Below are 24,290 nucleotides of genomic sequence, written 5' to 3'. Positions count from 1 at the left end.
GTTAGGAGAAGCCTAGTTAGGAATGAATCCATGGCATTGATGCCATGGGCCCGAACTAAGGCAACAATACTAAGATGATGTGAGAGGCATTTCTGAGTTAAAGCTGACTGCATTTGTTGGAGGTACTAGATGAGCAATAGAGAAAAAAATGCAAAAGTTTCCAATTTGCAAGATTGGGCAGACCCCATTAACCCAGATAAGGAACAAAAGGGAGAAAAAAAAGATTCTGGGGGAAAAAAATGATTTCATTCTGGAGCAGTTGAATAGAAATTTGGAGTAAAGAAGACTGATCTGGCCGGGCGCAGTGGCTCAAGCCTGTAATCCCAGCACTTTGGGAGGCCGAGGTGGGTGGATCACGAGGTCAAGAGATCTAGACCATCCTGGTCAACATGGTGAAACCCCGTCTCTACTAAAATACAAAAAATTAGCTGGGCATGGTGGTGCGTGCCTGTAATCCCAGCTACTCAGGAGGCTGAGGCAGGAGAATTGCCTGAACCCAGGAGGCGGAGGTTGCGGTGAGCCGAGATCGCGCCATTGCACTCCAGCCTGGTTAACAAGAGCGAAACTCCGTCTCAAAAAAAAAAAAAAAAAAAACACTGATCTGGGCTGGAGATATGAATAGTAGATTATCAATATAGCAAAGGACAAGACCGCCCATTTATTAGTTTATTCAAAAAATGTCAAGACCCTAATCGGTGCCAGGCACTAGACTAGATGCTAGAGACCCAAGGGGGTTGTAGTTCTCATAGAGATTGCATTCTAGTGGGAGATGAGCAGCAAGCAAACAAACACACACGATTAATATACTGTAAGAAAAGTATCCTTACAAGAGGCATGATTTTTAAAAAATTTAGCAGGGGACTGGTTTAGATGGAGTGGTCACAGAGCACAATTTAAGACCTAGAGAAACAAAGGAGCCCTCCGAGGGAGAGCTAGAGGAAAGGAGAAAGACGAGAATTAAGTTTCTCAGTCACACCAGCCACACTTCAAGTGCTTACTAACACATATGACTAGTAGCTACCATATTGGGCAACAGATACATAGAACGTTTCCCAAAATTTCAACTGTGGAAATATAGAGAGGAACATTTATGTTAAAAGCTGAAGGGAGGCCAAGTTGGAGAGGACCTAACTATAGAGCCATTTCTTGCCCTCTCCACTTTCTTGAAGGTGAGTACTAAATATTTACTAAATCATCAAGTGGAATTGTGATTTTAGAAATGGGAATGCCCCACTTCTGATGTTCATTAAGCAGGCACTGTAATGCTAGAGCCGGAAGGGATTGTGGTGAGTTCTGGTTTGCCTTTGTCACCCCTCCCTTAGTTACAGAATATAGAAATCTGTTCAGAGAGGCTGTTTTCAAGGACACTCTGGGGTTAATATTGAAGTCAGGATTAGAAAACAGGCCTCAGTCTAAGGTTTTTTTCTACGAAAAGATGAATGTATCCAAAACAGAGTTAAGAGAAAAACCTGAAAAACTTGAACCCAGATATTTCTCTTTAATTCAAGCCATATCCCCCATATCACACTAATTGTAGAGGGTTTGAACATTTATTAATTAATTAGAGTTTCATAATACCATAATGCTCCAACTCAAAAGATATTTTTTAAAACCTTTCATAAAATGTACTTTGTCTTTAGGAAGAATATGCAGTTTTTTTGCCTAATCCTTTTTTTAAATATTAGTTTTGCTCATGCCCAGCTTCATAATGGTTTCAGACATTATTTCACCAGTCATGAGAGCTTGAGAACAAATGACACAACTATGAAAAATACCTTTGTACAACAGAGTTTACTTTTTTACTTTTATTTAGTTTAATACTATTGCTAAAATTATTCCTGTTATAATTATCAAAAAATATTCCTTTTATAATTAATTTCTCTTTAAAAATTCAAAATGCAACAGGGAGCAAAAGTGAATCTTGCCATAATGGATAGTATACATAACTTAAAAAATAAATTGTCAACCAAAACATTATGAAATAAAAGAAAAAAAAGGGATAATCCTATGTCTTTTTGTTTGTTTTTGTTTTAGTTTTTTTGCTTTGGAGATAAAATGATTCGAAGGTATTATGAAAAGTGAGAATGTATGTGAGAGCAACATAAAATTGCTTCTTTATTTTCTCGAGAAATTTAGACAAAAACAAACTGAGGTGAAACATGGTTATTAGATTATCGTGTTTGATATGTGAATGAGAAAGTACTCCAAATATTTTTAAATCAAACTAATTGGTCTATAGTTGATATGTTGCGGGAACAAAATTTTTTAATTTGTCCGTTTGATTTCATTTACCAAGGATGTTATATGTAATCTCAGATGTGTAACTAATTCTAAGATTTACTCCAGAGAAGATAAGGAAAAGAAAGTTTTACAAAGAACTGAGACAGACCTTAGCAGTTAAATCTTGGATTTTACATTACAGCTTCAATCAAAGCCCCTCACTTTGCCGCAGAAGTATCTTTAGAGACCTTTAGAAGTATTAATTAAACTCATTGCAGACAGACTTGGGAGGTTGTAGAAACAAAACAATGCAACATAAACACTTAAGACTTACAAATAGACGTTATTGCGTTCACACAGTCTCCCCTGGGTGCCCAAACATTCAGTGCCTTCACATTATCCAAGTATAGGGTCTGAATTCTTCAGGTTGGCATCCATGTTCCTTCCTAGTCTGCCTCAGTCTTCTAGTTTTCCTTGAGGCCAATCCTGCACATTATTCAAACTGGGATACTCCCCCTTCTCCAAATACATCTCGTGTCTCTCCCCTCAGGTCCTAGGCTCATGCTGTGTACTGAAATAGCCCCTACTTTCCTTTCCGCTTTCCTAATTTCTGCCCATCTGTCAAGGTCTAGTTCAGATTGTACATTCTATATGACTTCATATTCTTTCCTTAACACAGATATCTTTCATCCACAATACTCATTTGATATTTAACACCTGTGGGCTTACAATGTTGATTTATTACTTTATGTGTGACTATTTACCTTTCAAAGGTCATAACTTTCTAGAGGGTAAGGAAATGAGTTAGCATTTACTGAGCACTTGCTGTGTGATTCTAGTATTTGTATGTTATTTCAGTCCATCTTTACAATGTCAGAAAATAGATATTATTCTTCACAATTTGCAGTCAAAAAAGCAAGACATCAATAAACTACACCAAGGTTACTCACTCCAATGCCCGTCGTCTTTCCTAATATCACAGTACCCCATACCATCCTCATCTATTAGAGTTGTTTTATTCCACACAGTACCAACCATAGTATATTTAGCGTATACTCTGTATCAGTGTGGTTATTATTTTGCTGAACTCAGCCTGCTCTATATTGCATATTTAATGCATAGATCCTCCCTTATGAAACCAGATTTCTTTGTATTATTTTAATAACATGTCTTTAAATAGCAGTTCAACAAAACCCCTTATCTTTGTGTGTCTATATGATGCCTAATGATCTGTTTGACTGATTATTTGGCTAACTGCCCAAATTTAATTATTTAAATATGAGGCACACATTGTACTGCACCCTTCTGAGTAGCTGGCTCATTTAGACATAAGAAGGTTATAATCAACCAGCAGCTTTGAGCCTTCTGTTGTTGTCCTCCATGTGACCACCTTTGCTATGCTCCTCTCTTCACAGTTTTACTAATACATGTCTTCTCATTCTACCAAAAAAATCTTTTTGATCTCTTACAACTGTCTCCTCTTTTTAATAGCACTGTTCACATGACCACAGTTGCATTTACAGAGAAATGAAGAAAAAGGGATTCAGGAAGACTAACTGTAGACTTCCCATATGACTTCCAAGGGTAATACATGCTATTTGGGTTGTCGTGGTTCTAGATCTGGGCCTTCTATCTATAGTCTCTGAAACCCAGTTTTTATCAGTGTATCCAGGAGTGATCAAACTTACATGCTTATTAATATACGATGCAAAATGTAGCTATTCAAGATACCAAAATGTGCTAACTAGCTCATTGCTCCCAATAGGAAAAACACTACGAGAAATTATATTTTAATGAGCAAGAGACTTGGTGAACCTGGACTCTGAGAGGGAAATTAGCCACCCAGATGACCCTAGTGACTACTATCATTGAGTTAGGATAGCCAGATGAGCCCATCACATATGTTACCCCTACCAACCAGGACAGCACATTTATGCTAGCCACCTGCAGCCAGAGCTGGAGAGCACCTCGACCTCACGGTGCTGGAGACCTATTGCCAAGATCTTTCTTCTGCCACTCGGGTGGACTCTCCCTTCTTTATTCTCCCAATTTATTCAGTTTTATTAATTCTGTTTGCAAGTGTAACTTCTTTGACATTCAAATAGGCCCTTTTTTTTTTTTTTTTTTGAGACAGAGTCTCACTCTGCTGCCATCCCAGGTTAAAGTGATTCTTGTGCCTCGGCCACACAAGTGGCTGGGATTACCAGCATGCACCACCATGCCCAGCTTTTTTTTCTTTTTTTTAGTAGAGACAGGGTTTTGCCATGTTAGCCAGGCTGATCTTGAACTTCTGGCCTCAAGTGATCCACCTGCCTCGGCCTTCCAAAGTGCTGGGATTATAGACATGAGCCACTGCGCCCAGCCCCCAGGTCCTTTTGTTTTCCTTTGAGCCAAAGTCAGGGTAGATATATATCCTGGTAATTGCTGAGGTGCTAATATTTTTGTACTTTATCCTTTTGTTTGGGGTGTAGCCTCTCGGTGTCCTAATTTTGCTCAGGTGTCTCTGATCTAATCCCACCGCTGGGCTCACACAGTCCTACTCATGCAGCCGTCAGATCTAGACACTAACACGCTAGCTCATCGCTCTTCAGTCTGCTACTGTTCTCAGTACTTGCTTTCTTCTGAGTTTGCATTTCTGCTTCATTTTCAGCCTCTGAAGATTTCTCCTACTTACAAGCTTAGCCAAGCATTTAAAAGTATTTTATAAGTATTTTATTCAGAATTTTTAGCTGCTTTGTAATGAAAGGGGTTTTCAGAATATCTAATCTGCCAAATTACTGGAAAGCATATCTCAATATATAATTTTCTTTAAAACTTCTCAGTTTTCTAGATGCCTTTAGTTCATCGTCTTACCGAAATTTCAACACTTCCCCATGAGACAAACATTATTCCCTCCATTACCCAAGCAAAGAACCTGACCTGTAGAGGGCAATCCTGGCTTCCCACAGATCCCAAGAGAGCTAGAACTAGAACTCAGTATTATTTTTCCCAACCTCTCACTTTTTTTTTGGTTATGAAACAATATTTTTGTGTGTGTCTCTCTCAGCCTGTACCAGTTCCCAAAATTATACAAAACAAGGACCTAAAAGTCCTTTATCTGTTAGGACCAGCATAGATGTGTGGGTGAATAAATTAATTTCAGAACAGTAAAGGCAGTGATAGTGGTATAATCACTGAAAGGACAATGTGGTTTCAAAGAAGTCAGTTCTTCTGAAGGTGAGGGTTGAGGGGACAGCAGAGAAGAGATGGTACCTGGCCTCAGTCTTGAAGGCCAAGTCAAACCTCATTAGGTAGATGAGAATAGCAGAAGGCAGGCATCCTTCTAGCCAAAGCAAACAGCCTGGGCAAAGACAAAGAGGAACAACCTGGGTTGAGAAGCTGTGGTTGGCAACTTTGTGAGGCTGAAACGTGAAGTACCAGGGGGCACAGTGAAGTTAGGTGATGGAGAGGTGGGTGAGGGCAAATAATAGGAAGCTTTGAATGCCTTGTGTAGAAGTTTAGACTTTGTGTAGACCTTGAATGCCTTGTGTAGAAGTTTAGACCTTGTGTAGACCTTGAATGCCTTGTGTAGAAGTTTAGACCTTGTGCAGACCTTGAATGCCTTGTGTAGAAGTTTAGACTCCTAAAAGGTATGCAGATCCTTAGAAGGCTTTTGAGTAAGAGAGGAACATGGTAAGATACGTTCTTTAGAAAGATGAATGAAAACATATTTGTACCTTAATTTCCACTACCCAATCAACCTCTCACTATGGAGGTTGTAGGAGTTGACTGGAGTGACTTCACAAGTCCCCAGATGCTCAAAGTTCAAGGAATAGCCTGTGAATGGCTGTGAGAAAGGCTTCAGTTTAAGAAGTAATTTTTCTTTTTGAATCCTGAACTCTCTTAAGCCATCTGGTGTAAAGAGAGATAGAGCACAGCACCTCCTGAAAACATCCGGACTAGCTTAGAGCATCCTCTGAGGCTCTAGCTAAACAAGATTATGCTGCTGACGATCTGCCACAGCTTGGGGCAGGTCAGGCTGGCATTTCTCCAGTTGTTCAGCATCCAAAGGTTTTATAATTATGAAGGCTTTTTACATCACATTAAGAGAAAAACAAAAGCTGCATAAATGAATATAGCACATTTCGTCTAAGTGATGATGTTAAAAGAATCATCCCTTTTAGGAAGAATACCGGTCACTCCTTACTCTTGGCTACTTCAGCTTATTGCTCACATGTTTCTGTCCCAGCGCTTGTCCACTTCCTAGATTTTTCTAAGCGTTTGTTTACATGTGACTCCTCCTACCCCAGGAGGCTTTAATCTTTGTATTCACAGTGCCTAACACAACATAGGTACTCCATACATGTTTGTCTAGTGGAAGTTTGGATGGAGGGATAAGATGCATATTTTTAAGTTGCTTTCTAACTTTGTTTTTAAAAATGCTGATGTGAGTGAACAAATTCTGTCTTCTGTACATTCCATACTTAAAATATAATATGAAATTAGCTAACAGTGAGCACCTATTATGTACCAGGTATTGGAGACAAAAAGCAAATGGCATTATATGTCTGTTTTGTATGGGTCCCTGCCCTGAAGCTGCTCACTCTAGCTGGAGAGGGAGTCAACTAAACCAGTGCAGTGGGATAAGCATTATGATAGCTACATGAAAAGATTGCTAGGGGAGGCACCCAGCCTAGAGCAGAGAGACTAAGGAGAGTATCAGGGACAATTTCCAAATTACAATCCCTGAGCTAAATTCAGAATGAAAAATAAAAGATAGAATTTTGTTCCCCTGTCAGTGTTTAATGATATAAGATAATAATGATTAGTAACAGAGCCCTAGGCAATATGAATTCTAGATAATGAATAACATAGAAAATCAGTCCAAAGCATTTCAGTATAAAAAGTATTTGAGCTCTTTATAAAGCGTGTTTATTTATTCAATCATCAGGTATTGACTGAACACTCTTCTACATGTATTAGGGATCCCTATAAATGTAAACCTTGATACCTCACCTCCAGGATATCATGATCTCACTGGAGGCCACAATGCCCTCACACACAAAACAGTTCATAGAAATGTGCGGCGTGATATTCATCAGACCCAGAGTCATTAGCCTCAGCAGTACGCATGCAGAAGCAGCTGTGACTCAAACTGTTTGAGAATGGGTTATCATGAAGATGATGAGTCTTGAGCAGGTGTAATATAAAAGGGAAAAAAGGAAACAGTAAGATAAAAGGGTATTCCAGAATGGGAGAACTTGGAAAATCGAGAACAGAGATGGGCTAAATGTGGAATATTAATGACCATGAGTCAAATACCATTCTGAGCACCGTGAAAGGGGAAAAACATGAAGCAGATGTCAAATGTGCCATCAAACTTCTAAAAAGGCAGTCACACACTGGCAGTTCATAGCTGGATCCATAACAAACATGTTTAGTTTGACCTACACCATGCTTTTACCTTTTCTAACCCTGTCCTCTTTGAATTCTGGAAAATTTTTATAAATATCTAGATTTTTGACTTATCTTTAAAAATTAGAGAATCTTGCAAGATTGGTTGACATTGCTGCTTGGAGCAATTATTCAGAGTTGAACAGTAGCAGCCCCCCTTTAGAGGAAATGTGTCTTCCAGTTTGCTGCGATTCCTTCTCGTCCTGCTTTGCCTGTTTGTTTTCTGATCTGTATCTGTGGAATTTACATTTTGCCATCCCTGGTAAAAATCTAGGAAGAAGGAAAGACATTCACTGAATTAATTATAATATGAAATGGAGATCTAAATCACTGGGGGAGCGTATTCATTCATTTAATACCAAGTCCTGAGTTCCTGCCACATGGCAGCCATATTACTATTACTGGGGAATATGCTGGTGCCTGCATTCTAGGAGTTCACATTTTATTGAGAAGAATATACGAGCAATTATGACACACTGTAAAAAAACGCCGCAATAGAGGCATGTGTGGAAGACACAGTGTGAACCTAAGGAACAAGTGATCATATGTACCTGAGGATTCAGAGAAGTGACAATTGAACTGAGTTTTAAGGTGGCCTGAGCCAAATCATAGAGGTATGAAGCCACGTGTCAACCTCAGAGAAGCACAGGGAGTTTGATGTATTCATAGAAGAGTGTTCATAGGGCGGCTGGAGACATTTAAGCAGGGTGGTAAGATGATCCAGTTTGTATTTTAGTGAGGAGAGTGTATTTGGAAGATTGAAACAAGGATCAAAGAGACTTCAAGTTGGGAGGTTATCCTAAAAGTCAAAACCTGAATTACAGGGGATGAAGGGGTTCAGAGAGAGAACAATGCAAGGAAGCCTGCAATGAGTTACGGAAGCCTGCGATGAGTTATTGAAGCCTGTGGTTCAAATGATAAGAGCTAAGGACAGTTAAAGTGAATCTTTGAGTGTCAATGGTTTTGGAAACTGTATTTTGTAATACAATATATTGTAATCCCTTTTTAAAATTCAGAATCCTCCTCTGGCTTATATATACTTTAATATATACTACTATACTTTATATATACTTTAATTTTAGCTTAGTTTTTAAATTTTTTCATTGTTTAAGTTTCCTCTCCATTGAATGGATGAAACACTTAACTTATAGTAAAGAAACATCTCTGATGCTTCTAGCTGTGTGAATGCAGAGAAGTTGATTTACCTAAGCATTGGTAAAATAGGACTTGTAATACTTTAAAGAGCTTTGATCCTCTAACAGTAAAAATATATGTGAAAATACTTTAAAAATCTGCAGATTGCTGTCATAGGTTATTAGCATAAGAAATTTAATTTAGAAAAAGTAAATCATTTGAAGTGTGCTTAGGACATTTTATTTGCATTCCATTTTACAAATCATTTTTTTGTCATTTCATTATTAAAATAAGTATCATAATTCACTGTGATATAAAATTGTTTTTTAAAAAGGCATTTAAATCTTCTCAGTTGTAAAAATTCCAAATAATTTGCTTTAAAAGATTTGTTGAGATAGTTTGAAATAAATGGGATCCGGGTAAAATAAATAAAATGTGTCACACGAACATTATATGTTTTCTGTTTTTACAGGCAGGAAGCAGTATGTCAAAGTGCAAGGTGACTAACAGAATGCCCCCAGATGGGTAGCATAGATGAGTAATGGGGAATGATGTTTCATAATGACCTTTGAAAGCTGTATGCTACCTGCATAAAGTTGCATTGCATATAAAACATGTAAGGATGATCTTTACTTCCGTAGGAATCTTACTCTCTCTCATTTTTGTTAAAATATAATACTGCCTCCACAAAGCTTTCAGTTTCCCATTTTTGATAAGAGTATAAGTACAAGAAATACTTTCCTCTTAATTTTGTAAGAAGCGCAAACGTGGTACAATGACACATGCGAAAGAGGTTAGAACTGTGTCAAACTAGAGAAAGAATGACCCTTCTAAAGAAGGCCATACTCTAAACCAAGTGTTACCTCACAACAAAACTGGGAGCTAGTGTTGATGGAATGTCAGATTTTTTTCTTTTTTCTTTTTTTTTTTCTTTTTTCTTTTTTCGAGACGGAGTCTTGCTTTGTCACCAGGCTGGAATGTAGTGGTGTGATCTTGGCTCACTGTAACCTTTGTCTCCTGGATTCAAGCAATTCTTGTGCCTCAGCCTCCTGAATAGCTGGGATTACAGGCACATACCACCACACCCAACTAATTTTTGTATGTTTAGTAGATATGGGGTTTCACCATGTTGGCCAGGATGGTCTTGATCTGACTTCATGATCTGCCCACCTTAGCCTCCCAAAGTACTGGGATATCAGGCGTGAGCCACTGCGCCTGGCCGGATTTTTTTCATGTGAAGCCACAAATCCATATTTTATGCAAATTTTCCTAATTTTAAACTTGGGCAACTAATTCAAACGTTTGTAAATATTGTGAGTCAGATTCAGCCTTTGACTTGCTGGTTCACAATCTCTAGCATATACCATATTCTAGACTTTGGGATTGTGAGACAGAAAAATCTGTGTCCTAATCCTGCCTTTGCTAGTTACTAAACTCAGTTAAGAGTTTAGGCAAGTAGTCTCGCTTCACTAATCTAAAAAGTTCTAATGATTTCTTCATCAGGTTGTTTATTTTACTCATAATTTCATTATAAAATTTTTCAAACAAGGAAAATGTTTAAAATTTTACAGTGAACATCCATGTACTTGCCACCTAGATTTCACTATTAATATTGTTCTGTGCTTGCTCTATCATGTAGCTACCCATCTAGCCAATCATCAATCTATTTTGCTTTCGTATCTGTTTCAAAGTAGTTGTAAACATCAGTGTACACCTTTTTTTTTTTTTGAGGAATAAATCAAATGATTTGGGTAAAGCATCAAGCCCAGTATAGCACAAGGACAAATGTCAGAGTCCTCACTCTCTTCCCTCCATCTGTATATACTATATAGAGCGTCAGTGTTGTTGGACCCACTAAGAATGTCTATACATGTGTTTATTCTGGGGGAAGAGGGAGATTTTGACAACAACCTTTTCATCAAAATTTTGTTGGCTTCTACCTTTAAAATGTCATCTCTCTCACCCACCCTCTTATTTAAAAAGCAAAACAAAACCAAAACACCTGGAGTATAATAAAACAAATATAGGAAGACTTTAGAGTTGGAGAGGAGGCAACAGACTGGGAAGGAAAGGAAGGATACTGTAGTGAGTTTCCAGGACTTATTCTGTTTTGGTTTTTTGTTGTTGTTGTTGTTGTTTTTTGCTTGTTATGTATTTGAATGGAACACTGGAGGAACTGCAGCCTGGAACTGCCAATAAGTATGGACAAAAAGAGCCCCGAGTAAAACCTGCTCCCTTGAGATAAATGACTGGAAAATACAGATAGCCAAATAAAACAGGACAACTTTTGATAATACTGACCTGCGCTAGCCAAACACCAAAGAAAAACCTGTCCCCTCAACCCTGCAGTGGCAGCGGTGCTGTGCAGAGAGCTAGATTTCTGGCTCTACCGGGGCAGCCAGGAGAGGCAGCTCTAAGATGGCCTTCCACTTCCTCCGCTAGGCTGTTGTCAGCAGGCAGAACAAGAACTGAACTTCGTCTCCATCTGGCAGCAGATAGGCAGAACAGGGGGTATGAGGTGGTGCTCGTCAATACTCCACTTTCCAGTGGGGAGCTGAACTTGTACTCTTAACCAGCAGCAACAAGCTGGAATGAGATGGCGTTAGTTGGCATTCCATTCCCCTACTCCTAATACTGATGGGGACCAGCAAGAAGCTTAATTTCCACCCCTGCTCAGTGGCAATGAAGTAGAAGGAGAAAGAGGAAAACTGCTAGTTGGCAAGCCATTCTGCCTGCTAGGGTAGTATCAGCAGGACTCTGTGGGGAGCTGAACTGCTATCCCCGTGCAGAGGTAAGGAGACAGAATAAGGTGATCAAGGCAGTACTAGTCAGCACTCGATCTCTCCCCCATTGGTGTGCATGGATCTGAGGGAGGAGCTGAACTTCTACTCCCACCTAGTGGCAATGAGGTAGAATGAGTGGAATGCTCTGCCTCTCCCTCCCTGGTATTTCCGTGACCAAGAGGGAGCTGAACTCCCATGCCCGCCAGCTGCAAGAGGAGTCTATTTTACAGCAAAAGAATCATTTGCAAATGGAAGTCAGGTCAAGTTATTTTTCCAGCAGGCTCCCCATTTCTTTCAGAGTAAAATAAAAGCTATTAAAATGGTCTACAAGGCCCTACAGGATTAATTAATGCACTGTTGTCTCTCTGATAGTGGTAGGCAAAGTTCTAAGAGGGACCCATGATAGCTGCCTCCTGGTGTTATTCCCACAATTAAGTTCTTACAGAAGAAAAGGGATTTTGCAAGTGTAATTAAGGTTACTAATCGGTTAATCTTAAGACAGGAAAATTATCTGAGGAGGCCTGGCCTAATCACGTAAACCCCTAAAAAGCAGAGAGTTATTCAGCTAGTTGGAGAAGAGGAAGTCAGAGTTTCCAAATATGAACAGGATTCATTGTGCCATTACTGGCTTGAAGATAGAGGGAGCCAAGTGGTGAGGAATGTGGATGGCCTCTAGCAGCTGAGACAGGCCCCAGTTGATGGCCAGCAAGGGAATGGGTACCTTATTCCTTGTGATGGTTAATTTCATGTGTCAGCTTGACTGAGTCATTGAATGTCCAGCTATTTGGTTGAACATTGTCCTCAGTTTGTCTGTGAGGGTGTTTCTGGATGATATGAACATGCAAATCAATAGACCGCATAAAGCAGATTGTTTATCACGAAGTGTGTGATCCTCATCCAGTCCACTGAAGGCCTGAATAGAATAAAAAAGCAATGTGAGGGAGAATTTGCTGCTGCTTTCTGACTGTCTTCAAGCTGGAACATCAGTCTTCTTCTGCCTTCAGACTTAGTCTCCGCCTGCAACTATTTAATATATATCACTGGCTCTCCTGGGTCTCCAATTTGTCAGCTGCAGATCCGGGGCCTTATCAGCCTCCACAACTACAAAAACCAATTCCTTATTGTGTAAAGATGTGTGTAGGGGTGTGGGTGTGGGTGCCTATTGGTTTTATTTCTCTGAAGAACCCTGACTAATATAACCCTACAACCACAAGAAACTGAATTCTGCCAACAACCTAAACATATTTGGAAACAGATTTTTTCACAGAAACTTACAATAAAGCTCAGCCTGGCTGGCACCTTGACTTTAGCATAGGTAAACAACACGGTCAAGTCCACCCAGACTTCTGACCTACAGAACTGAAAGAGAATAATGGGTGTGGTTTTAACCTGCTAGATTTGTGGTAACTTCTTACTCAGCGGTAGAAAACTAATACGGTGACGTCATCGTTTACCATTCCCCCTTCCTCATTCACTCAGTTCAGCCACATTGGCCTCCTAGTTCTTCTTTGGCAACACCAGGCACCCTTCCGTATTAGGACCTGTTTAGCTGTTCCTTTCCTCTGGCCAGAATATTCTTCCTTTTTATAGTAACATGATTAGTTTCCTCACCTCTTCAATCTTTTCTCAAATGTCACCTTCTCAATGCATCCTACCCAGGCCCTCTCCGCCACAAGCTAGCCCTCCTACACTGTCCTGTAATTTTTTTTCTATCTATAATTCTTACTGCCTTCTAATATACTATATAATCAACTTATTTGTTGCATCTATTGTTTATTCGTGGTCTACCTTCATTAGAATGTAAGCCCACAAGGGCAGGGATATTTGTTTTGTTTGCAAACATTCTGAACACTTGAAACACCTTCCTGGCAGAGTAGGTGTTTACAAAGTATTTGTAGAACGAAATGAGTTAACTCTTTGACACTTTATCTCTGACTTAATGCGTTATCTAATTTATTATTTACAGTTCAAGTTGTGATATGCATTTTACACTCTTCCTCATAATGAGGCATGTATACATAATGCATCATTTGATGCATGGAAATGTGATAGCAAATAACAAATTCTTTTTGTAGTCATTAGTATAAAGTATATTGGATGGCTCTTATTCTTTCATCATTAAGAGCTGGAAAATAGAAGATGGACTGACATGTTTGGGAGAGGAGGCTGCATGATACAAATAACAACTTGGTCAAGCCTAAGGCTTGCAGAACACTTTTTAAAACTACTGATACAGAATTTGAACTAAATGCCTTTTAAGACTTTTTACATTCTACAACTCCATATTATCCTGACCTCTACACAAACTCAGTGAACTATTGGCTCAAAATTTGATCTCTGACCTTTTTACTGATGACCCTCAAATATGTATTTATAGTTATCTCCGAAGACCCAAATTCCTGTCCTTTATCTCCAGCTGCTTCAGGATACCCTCCAGATAGCGAGTGGGATATCTCCAGTCGCTACCTGGATATCCCACTATTTCCTGTGACTGAGTATGTCAAAATCATACTCATCCCATGACCCTACATCCCATGAGTATGTCATCCCATGACATACTCATCCCATGGATTCCACTCATCTCTCTTTTTGCTAGTTGCTCTCTGTCCTCTTTTTCCAATGTCTGAGTCATCTCTAGACCTACTGCTTCTCCCTTCAAATTTCCTTTCATGTTACCCTTTTTAAAATTCTCACTGCTGTCACCCTTGTTCAGGCTGTGACTTCCTCACAGCTGGATTACTAGACAGCATCCCAAATGGTTTTCCCACCTCCCATCATATCTGTACTTTCCTTTCCATCAGCCCTCCATAGGACCATCTGTTAATTTTCTAAAATGAATTTAAATATTCTTAATGTCTCAGAATCTTCCAATGAGTCCCCATGGCCTACACAGTAAATTTTAATTAACAATTAAACAAACAACAAACCCACAACCTGGCATATAAGGTCTTTCATGATCTGGGAATTCAACCTAGTCTCTTGTCCCCCAAAATCCCTCCATCCTTTTGTGTATGTCCGTCCTACTGAGTACTACTGTGGTGCTTAATACAAAAACAGATGTTTTAAACTAAAGTAGAAGTAAAGATTGTTTAAGAAACCTTTTTAGAATGAAGGAATGATTTTACATGGTATTTTGGTGGTTGTTACAGTGAGGAACTTAAACATCTATCCTGATATTAGCCTCTTTCTTGATGTGTGAATGTTATCTCAGTTTGAGAAACAACTTTATAGGTAGGGAATTGCTGATATCATTTGTACCCGTGAAAGTAAAAGCAACCTAAATCTTAAATGGATCATCCTCTAAGCTGTGTTCTCTATTTCTTTCTGCAGAGAGCCCCGCAAGGTGGTCCTGCACAAAGGCTCCACTGGACTGGGCTTCAACATTGTAGGTGGGGAAGATGGAGAAGGTATTTTTGTATCCTTCATTCTGGCTGGTGGACCAGCAGACCTAAGTGGGGAGCTCCAGAGAGGAGACCAGATCCTATCGGTGAGTATGTTTCTTTAATCTTTATTCCCTCCGTATCTGACACCATCAATGAAAAGTCATAACATTCAATTATGACACCAGAAGAATCTTAATTACAAAGGAAAATGGATGAGAGCATCATGGCTTCAGGTACATGTCACATTTTTGTTTGTTTGCTTTTGTTTTTGTTTCTTTTGTGTCAGAGTCTTACTCTTTCTCTTGCCCAGGTTGGAGTGCAGCGGCACAATCTCAGCTCACTGCAACCTCTGCCTCCCGGGTTGAGGCAGTTCTCCTGTCTCAGCCTCCCGAGTAGCTGAGATTACAGGTGGCCACGACCACACCCAACTAGTTTTTATATTTTAAGTAGAGACGGGGTTTTGCCATGTTGGCTAGGCTGCTCTCAAACTCCTGACCTCAGGTGATCCTCCCATCTCAGCTTCCCAAAGTGCTGGGATTACAGGCATGAGCCACCTCGCCTGGTCTACGTGTCACAGTTTAAATGGTGTTCAGGTGCTTGAGGCTTGTTGCACTTACTTCCATCAAATAAAGGTGAAGTTGCTAATGTTTTCTTCTAAATGCTCTGAGACACCTTTGCATCCAACAGACTGTTGAGAAGCATGACTTTTTAAAATGATATGTTACTTATTTTATTTAAAAAACAGGTTTTCTCCCCAAACTCATGACCATACTCTAAACACTGCATCTTTATAATGTGTATAGTTTGGCGCAGATGTAAAAAAAAATGCGTAAGATAGTGCTATGTACAATTTGCTGATGGTACTAAGTTGTAGCAGTGGCACCGTTCAACTCAATTCGAGAATTATCAGCAACAATGTATTAAGCACCTTTTTTTTTTTTACTTTTTAAATAATTTCCACTTTTATTTTAGATTCAGGGGTACACGTGATGTTTCTTATATGGGTATATCACATGATGCTGAGGTCGAGACTACAGTTGATCCCATTACCCAGGTAGTGAGCCTAGTGGACCCAGTAATTAGTTTTTCAGTCATTTCCCCTTTCCCTCTCTCCCCACTCTAGGAGTCCCCAGTTTCTACTGTTGGTGTCTTTATGTCTATGAGTATCCAGTGTTTAGCTCCCACTTGTAAGTAAGAACACGTGGTATTTGGTTTTCTGTTCCTGTGTTAATTTGCTTAAGATAATAGCCTCCAGTGGTATCCGCATTGGTGCAAAGGGCATTATTTCATAAGTAGTTTTCAAGGCTACTTTACTGAGATAAGATTACTGACAGAAAAAGTTGTAGATACTTAATGTCAAATTTGGAGATATGAATGCAAGCATGAAAGCATCACCACAATCTATGCCATAATCACATCCATCACTCCAAAAGTTTCCTCCTATTCTCTTCTCTAATATTTTTATTAATGTTTTCCTTTTGTGGTAAGAACAATTAACGTAAGATGTACTATCTTAGCAAATGTTTAAGCAAGCAGTATTGGTGACTGTAGGCACTACATTGTTCAATAGACCTCTGACTTTTCTTGCATAACTATTAATTTATGCTTCTCACAATCAGTCTGAAAGGTACTGCCCCATGTTCAAAGGAAGATAAACTTTGAACTTTAGTCAGGTCTCCAGCAGTAAGTTGGCTTTAGTAAGGTCTCCAGCAGTTTGCATGGATGGCCTTGCCATACGTGTCACTGTGGTCCTCTCACATTTGAAAGGCTCTGCCCACTCATCAGCTTGCAGCTCTCTGGAATGATGTTGAGTATGGGAGAGACAGTGTAAGGTCCCACATTAGGACCTTGTTCTGCCATCCAAGATCTGAGCATCATCCCTTAAACTCCTTCCCTTACCTACCTCTTCAACACTTACATGATATATAAGATATGACTGGCAGCTGTCAAACCATATTGCCCGTATACGTTTACATGTCTGTCTTCCTGTACTAGGTGGTAAGGTCTCTGAAAGCAAATTCTCTATCTTACATGATTTTCTATCCTCATTATTTAGCACAATAAGAGACTGGCACATAGCAGTCTCTTAAAAAAAAGTGTTTATTAAATGAAAAAGTGTTGAATAAATATGGTGGCACATTAAGAAATCACTATAACCTGAGAGATTGACTCTGATTCTACCTAGAGCGTGCTAACATATCTTCATCATCCTGGCTTAGCATCTCTATTCTGGAGGACCACTTTGTCATTTCATTACAATCAGCATTCATATTGTCATTAAATGTTCCCAGACTCAAAGCACTGTCACATACATTAATGCTAGAGATCCTCCAAGGCATTCTAAGTGGCAGGATAGGTTATTACTATTACTCTCATTTTGCAGATCAGGAGAAAAGGGATTCAGAGAGGCTAAATGATCTGTCTGCGTCTCCGCAGCTACTGACCGTAAAGCTGCACACAAAGTCAGTGTTCTTTCTCCTCACGGCACAGTCTCTTTTCAAAATCTTGTCAACAGTCTCTGTGGCACATCTACGTGATGCACACCACACTGTGTGAACATCACATTCGGGAATGCATCGAACAATAAAGAACTAATACTTAACTTGGTACTTTTGAGTCAGTCACTGTTGTAGCTAATTCAGTCTTCTAACAACACTGTGCCTTATTATGCTCATTTTAAGCATCGAGAAATTGAGGCACAAAGATGGCATTAGATTCTCTAACGCTGTTTAAATAAAAAATCCACCAGGCCATAGGCTTTATTTGTTTTAACCTCCATACATGTGAGAGAAAAGGGATGAGCTGATATGGCTTGACAAAGAAAACTCTCAAGTATTTCTGCTTCAAAAATTGATTTATCCATTTAAATATTATTACCAGGGCCACGTAGTAAATAAGGCAACCAATCAGAGTTATAGTCTTCTTAGATATTATAATTCACAGGACATAACAACCTTTGAAGTTCACACAGCATATCCTTTTTATGTACAACATTTGCGAATACATTCGATGAGGAAAATATTATCTGCTTTTTTCAGTTGAGAGAGAAGAGGGAATATTTCTCCTTGGTATGTCAAAATGTATTTCACCTGTAGCTAGCTAGAAAGTGGCTAGTTTCAAGGTTCACTATTGGAATTTCATTGCATAACATTGAGAGAAAAGAATAAACAGGCTTAAGAAGCACAAACATTACAATTGGAAAGCAAAATGGCACAAAAGAATTACTAACAATGGAATATGGAAGATGAAACATTTTCTTCTGTAACTTGCACTGGACATATAGGGGCAAGCTACCTTCCTGGAAAGTACAAAGCAAAAACTCTAAATAACAAGAGCTTCCTGGGCCTGGTGCCTCACACCTATAATCCCAGCACTTTGAGAGGCTGAGACGGGCAGATCACTTGAGGTCAGGAGTTTGAGACTAGCCTGGCCAACGTGGTGAAACCCTGTCTTTACTAAAAATACAAAAATTAGCCAGGCATGGTGGTACACACCTGTAATCCCAGCTACTCAGGAGGCTGAGGCAGGAGAATCAGTTGAACCCCGGGAGGCAGAGGCTGCAGTGAGCCAAGATCGCACCAGTGCACTCCAGCCTGGGCAACAGAGCAAGACTCTGTCTCAAAAAAAAAAAAAAAAAAAAGCTAAATAAAACTTAATACATATTACTAGGGTCATGTAAAATTAATTTGCAAATAAGTCATGTTAACAATAATATGGTAATTTCAGAGAAAGAAGTAGAATCCCCAGGGAAGGGATCTGGGAGATATGTCTTTGTTCTCAGTTGTTCTTCATAGATAAGAGACTTGAATAATAGACAATTACCTTTCTAATCAGGGGCAGAATGTTCATTTCTATTCTCCCACATGGACTATAGAGTCTTCCTAGGTAATTTAGTTATTCATGACTTACTATGTGCTGGGTATTGTATGTGTATGTATATGTATATTTATATAAACACACACAAAAGAAAGAGAAGAGACAGTAACACTTAAAATACAGCCTATCATAGTATAAATATTCAATAAATGCTACTATTCCTATTAACTCTGCTTTAAGAACGTATCTGATTTTTTTTTAAAGGTTCGGATACCCATGTACAAGGAAGGCCTCTGTTGGATAGTTTGAGCTGTTCCCTCTTTGGGACAGGGATTGGACTAGATCAGCATTTCCCAAAGTGTGTTTTACAGAGCACTGAAACAGCAGGATTGTAATAGAGTGCTACGCTAACAGCTTCCTTTGTACTTCTTCACTGAAGAGCTTCTAAAAAACGTGTTTACGTGTGTGCATTGGAAATCTCCTAGGGCAGATGAAGTTTATGGCTTTCACAAACATTTCCACCACCAAATCCTTACATAAGGAGTATCTTACAGGATATCAGAAGTGGGAAATGCTTGAGTAGATTTTTTATTATGATTATTTCAAACATAGTCTAGCTCTGTTGTCCAGGCTCGAGTGCGGTGGCACAATCTTGGCTCACTGCAACCTCTGGGTTCAAGCAATTCTCCTGCCTCAGCCTTCCGAGTAGCTGGGACTACAGGCATCAACCACCATGCCTGGTTAATTTTTATAATTCCTGTAATTGACCATTTCCTACATTCTTTGCCTATGCAGAAAGGGAAGTAGCCTTTTACTATGTTTTAAGGTTATGGGTGCCCTCTGGTGTTCATGCATTGTCAAAACTCTTACTTAGCAACCTGAAGATGGAGGGTCCCGAAGCTCCATTGTAGGGATTTATACCAGGTCTGACCCTTGTGCCCACTGGAATTCCAAAATTAAAGTAGTTAAGATGCTCAAAGACAAAGAAATCGTCACCTTGGGCTACATCCTATACACGTATTATGAGTGATCTTTTCTAATTTCTCTTTTATGTATTCTATTTCTCAGGGATCTGTTGCAGAAAAGAATTCAATAGCTGAACGTTATTCTTGAAGTATTCATGAAGGAGAATTTAGGGCATTCAGCATGCAGTCACATTAACTGGTGCAGTTACCTCCTCAGGCTGTCTTTCTGCAGTAGGAAAGATAGAAATGCTTCTCTCATTAATGCTTCTCTCATTATTTGTTTGAGTGCTTTGTTAGGAAAAAATGTGGAACAGAGCACAGAGAAGCAATACCCCTAGAAAGAGATATTTCCTGTCTCTCCAAGCAATTTTAGTTTATTCATTCCTCAGGCGTCTAAAAATGATCACCCCAGCTGACTTGTGAACTCCAAAGCTCATTCTTGATGGCCTTTAAGCATTTAACAAACTGTGTTCCAAGATACGTGACTGGGAATATGTGTTGCCGAAAATGAAATGCTGCAGCTGTTGAACTGAAGGTACAATCGGTAACTGAATTTCCAAATTAGAATTTAAATTGCATTGTTGATTTAGAAAGAGTAAAAATGAGTCACCGCGCATGTGGGTATTTCAAAAATTTTCAGGTGATCTTCATGTTTAAAACCGTGAAGAAGGGAAGGACTTGATTTGCCAGGTCTATTTTCAAGTTAATTAAATGGAATATGAGCACCATACATACTATTCACCATCTTGGGTACTGATAAGGTCACCCTATATTGTTACCTCAAATAACATCTCTAAATCTCTTCCGGTGTTCTGGCTTCCTCCTCCCCACCACCATCCCCAGTAAAGATATCCCAGATTATTTCTTGGATTTCCTGAAGTGGTCGTCACACGACCCTACAAACCTCATCCCTTCCAGTGACCACGCCATATCTGCCATGCCCTTCCTCTCTGGCTCTGGCTCTGGCTCCCAGTCCCATGGAGGAATCTTGCTTTCCTAGTTTTCAGTATTGATGAAGAAACTCTCTCTCCCTCTGTGCGTTCCTGAAACAAGCACTCTCTAAAATACTAAACAGGACCTGGGGTCTATGCAGTTTTAGCGACAAGTCTCATCTCCACAACTCAGTGCTCTTATTTCACCTTATCCCCAAAAGCCAAACAGCTTAAACCAGACATCTTATAAAACCTTTCACGTAAGCAACACCTTCAGCTTCTTTTCTCTTGTCATCAAAACTTGGAGTCACCCAAACTCCAGCAAAACCACTACCCTCCCCTCAGGAACAAGTATCAGTAAGGTTTTAGAAATTTCAAGGTTCTGTGTCAGCCAGGACATGCTGTTAAATTTTGAAGTGAATTCTAACTAAGTGGAATTGATGCTGGTTTTGAGGAGGTAAAAACTTACTGCCCTAAATCCGATCAGTTAAATTTAGAGTTCTCGTCCAGAAACCATGTGAAAGTTGCCTCTCCAAACCAACCTGCTCGTTGCAGGCATTTGCTCTCTCTCCTTAACCCACTACCTCTAGACCCGTTGACTCTTCAATCATTTCTAGCTTTTGCCTCTGTTAATTATGGAGCCCACTTAGACTTCTCCCCGCCTTACTGGATCTTTCTTCCTGCGTAACTCGGAGCTCACAGCTCCCCTGATCGTGGGACCACTTCAGATGAAAGCAGATGTGGCCTGTGAAGGGGCTACAGTGGATTTACTCTTGCTCAGCCTTGATTTCAGAGCCCCGCCATCCAGGCTGACTCCTGGCCCAGCCACCCGAGGGGGGCGATTCAGTAGGGCCTGACTATGGGCAGAGTCCTTTATTCCTGATGATTGCCCAGTGCTTACAAACATCACCCATCACATACAGACTTCCAGCTTTTGGAAAGAGCAAACTGGACAAAAAGCGTATCTGATCATATCCTTTTCCTGCTGTCTTTAAAACCTTTCAATGGTGTCCTGCTGTTCTTGAAGTCTCAAATTGTTAAAATAGGCCACAAGGTTTGCAGCTTCTGGCCCCTGCCTGCCTGGATGGCCGGCCCCATCCACAATACTTCACCTGCTCTCACTGATGCTTCAGCCACCCTGGATTTTTCTTTACCTATGGTCAGGGATGCTATTCAGAATTTTCACACCTTAGCACAACCCTGGCACCAGTCCACACAATGAATGGCTGTAGTGCCACAGATGTTGGACAGCAGGAAGGGGGAAACTTCCAGGCAGCCAGAGTTGTGGGTCACTCAGGAGGGCTCAGGACAGCAGGTATTTACTAACAAACCATATACAAGTGTGTTTCACTGTTGTACCAAAAGAAGTAGCCACATCACTGAGTGGGGACGCAGCAGCCCTGCCCACTCTTGCTGAGCTCCTTCCTACCTCCAGCCTGTTCACTGAATTTCCTCTGAAAATGAACTTGGAGTAGACAAGGAAAACCTCCATTATCTAAAAGGGACCAGAGAACTCATGAATTGACCGAAGCTTTGCTTACAAAGCATCCCCATTGTCTCACATAGAATTCCTCTGTGTAATATAGGTTAAAGAAAAACAGTAAATAAAATTTTGGGGCACTCAGTAAACCTCATAGGAAACAAAATTAACATCGCTTTCCAATTATATTCCTCAAGTGCTTACTCAGTGTCTCATAAAGACACTATGTCACAACTTGCAGTGAAAATAGTACATTGGGAGCCATGTACTTAACATCAGACTTGTAACACCTAACTCACAAGATGACTACTCAAAAGATTTAACTAAGCAGCTTTCAAATGTCTGAAACTTAACTCAGTGACACCAGTGAAAACACCAGCCTTTCTCACAGTGGTACTTCCAAAACTCGGTATAATACTGGCTGTGTGAAATGCTCCATAAAAAGGTTCATGATCCAATAAAGGATCTGAGAAGTCCTGCAGCAAATTTTTAAAATGCTGTTACAGCATATTTTAACTTTATTTAACCTAATGACATTTTTAGTCTTTGAATATAAATTACTATCAAGTGAAACATATTTTTTTAATTCTGTCATAATCTCTAGAAAACATCTTGCAAGTATTTTATTTGGCAGAAGTAATATCTTCACCTGAAAATCTTGTCTGCCGAGCTCAGAGACATTCACTAAGTGCCAAAAGCTACTAGACACTGAGGATACAACGTGAAAAAACATTGTGGCCTCAGTGAACATGTAGCCAAAGGGAGACAGATGAATAAACAGGTTATTTCCAATGTAACATGGAAATGCTAGTGGTAAGTTCCAGGGACCACATGGGTATAAAGGAGAGGCTATCCTTAGCTCAGCCTGGGAAAGTAAGAAGGCTTCTGCAGGGCAAGTTTCCCAACAAAGAGGGCCCAAGAAAGCAAAAACAGTAGAGAATTAGAGATAAAATCCCTAACCTTTATTGAATATATGCTCAGCACCAAGCATGTTGCTGGATACTGCATTATGATTTCCCTGAATCGTCCCAACAGCCTTGTTGGGTTAAAGGCTCAGAGAAATTAAATAATTTGTCCAAGATCACACAGACGATCAGTAATGATGGTGGTATTTGAAATACTGTTGCTTCTGATTACAAAGCTATGCTCTTTCTGTGATGCAGGCCTTCACAAGAGAATTGAATTTGGCAGTTTGCTTGTGTCTGAGGCAGTCCATACTCAAAGTCCATACTCGGTCACCTATGCTGGAGGGCAGTTCTCCTGGATTCAAGCGATTCTCTGCCTCAGCCTCCCGAGTAGCTGGGGTTACAGGCACCCGCCACCACACCAAGCTAACTTTTGTATTTTTAGTAGAGATGGGGTTTTACCATCTTGGCCAGGCTGGTCTTGAACTCCTGACCTTGTGATCCACCCTCCTCGGCCTCCTAAAGTGCCAGGATTACAAGCGTGAGCCACCATGCCAGGCCCAGATGATTCTAAGTTGCCCATGACATCTATGAGCCAACCTATTGCCTTATTTTTCTAGTTTTAAGTGTCAGTTGGTTGGGAGAGAGAAATCTGGATGAATAACTTACAAGAGAATAACTAAATGTGGATCAGTCGATAGGATCCGAGGATAGCGTTTTCCACTGGACAAAGGTCTTTCTATACTACGCATCTGCTGTGCTTTTGAAGGGTTAGGGCCCACTTGCTCATCAGAGAATCAGTAAAAAAGAAAATAGTCCCTTCCTCAGTTGTCAGCCCACATTATTTTCTGCCCCAGGAACAACTATCTCCAGGGAATCTTTTTATTTGAAACATCCACTTTCTTGCCCTGCAAGCCATAAACAATAAGACAAATCACGCTCTGAAAGCAGGTACCAAGGTCCGGACTTCTCAGCCTGAACTGTAGTTTACCTTGTTACATATAAAATACTTACGTAACATCATTCTAATATCACTAATAGGATTGATAATAATTGGTTGTCTCTGATTAGTTCTTTTGATTTACAGAGCAATTTAAAATTTTTATTCTTAGGGCAATATTGGGATAGGCAGGGGATGCTATTGTTATACCAACTTTTTATGAAGAAATCAAGCCTCAGAGATGCTTAGTAGTGAATACAAAGTGATAATATTAAATGGAAACCTGACTATTTAGCTGC

The 24,290-nt window shown here is 39.8% G+C and overlaps 1 protein-coding gene across 29 annotated transcripts in view; it reads left to right on the top strand.

The window, feature by feature from the left end:
- Positions 1-24,290, top strand: part of DLG2 (discs large MAGUK scaffold protein 2) — a 2,157,409-nt gene that overhangs the window by 1,789,151 nt on the left and 343,968 nt on the right. For all 29 annotated transcript variants that reach the window (XM_064365356.1, XM_012469540.2, XM_012469543.2 and 26 more), the window contains one exon: positions 14,901-15,057. In XM_064365356.1, coding sequence (XP_064221426.1) covers positions 14,901-15,057 — 157 coding nt within the window. The remainder of the gene's footprint in view (positions 1-14,900; positions 15,058-24,290) is intronic.

This window comes from Aotus nancymaae, unplaced genomic scaffold (genome assembly GCF_030222135.1).
Source record: "Aotus nancymaae isolate 86718 unplaced genomic scaffold, 86718_ANA_hifiasm-v0.15.2.pri h1tg000059l, whole genome shotgun sequence".
In the NCBI taxonomy this organism is placed as follows: Eukaryota; Metazoa; Chordata; class Mammalia; order Primates; family Aotidae; genus Aotus; species Aotus nancymaae.
The sequence above is the reverse complement of the archived record's forward strand: the minus strand, read 5'-3'. Positions and strand labels throughout refer to the sequence as shown.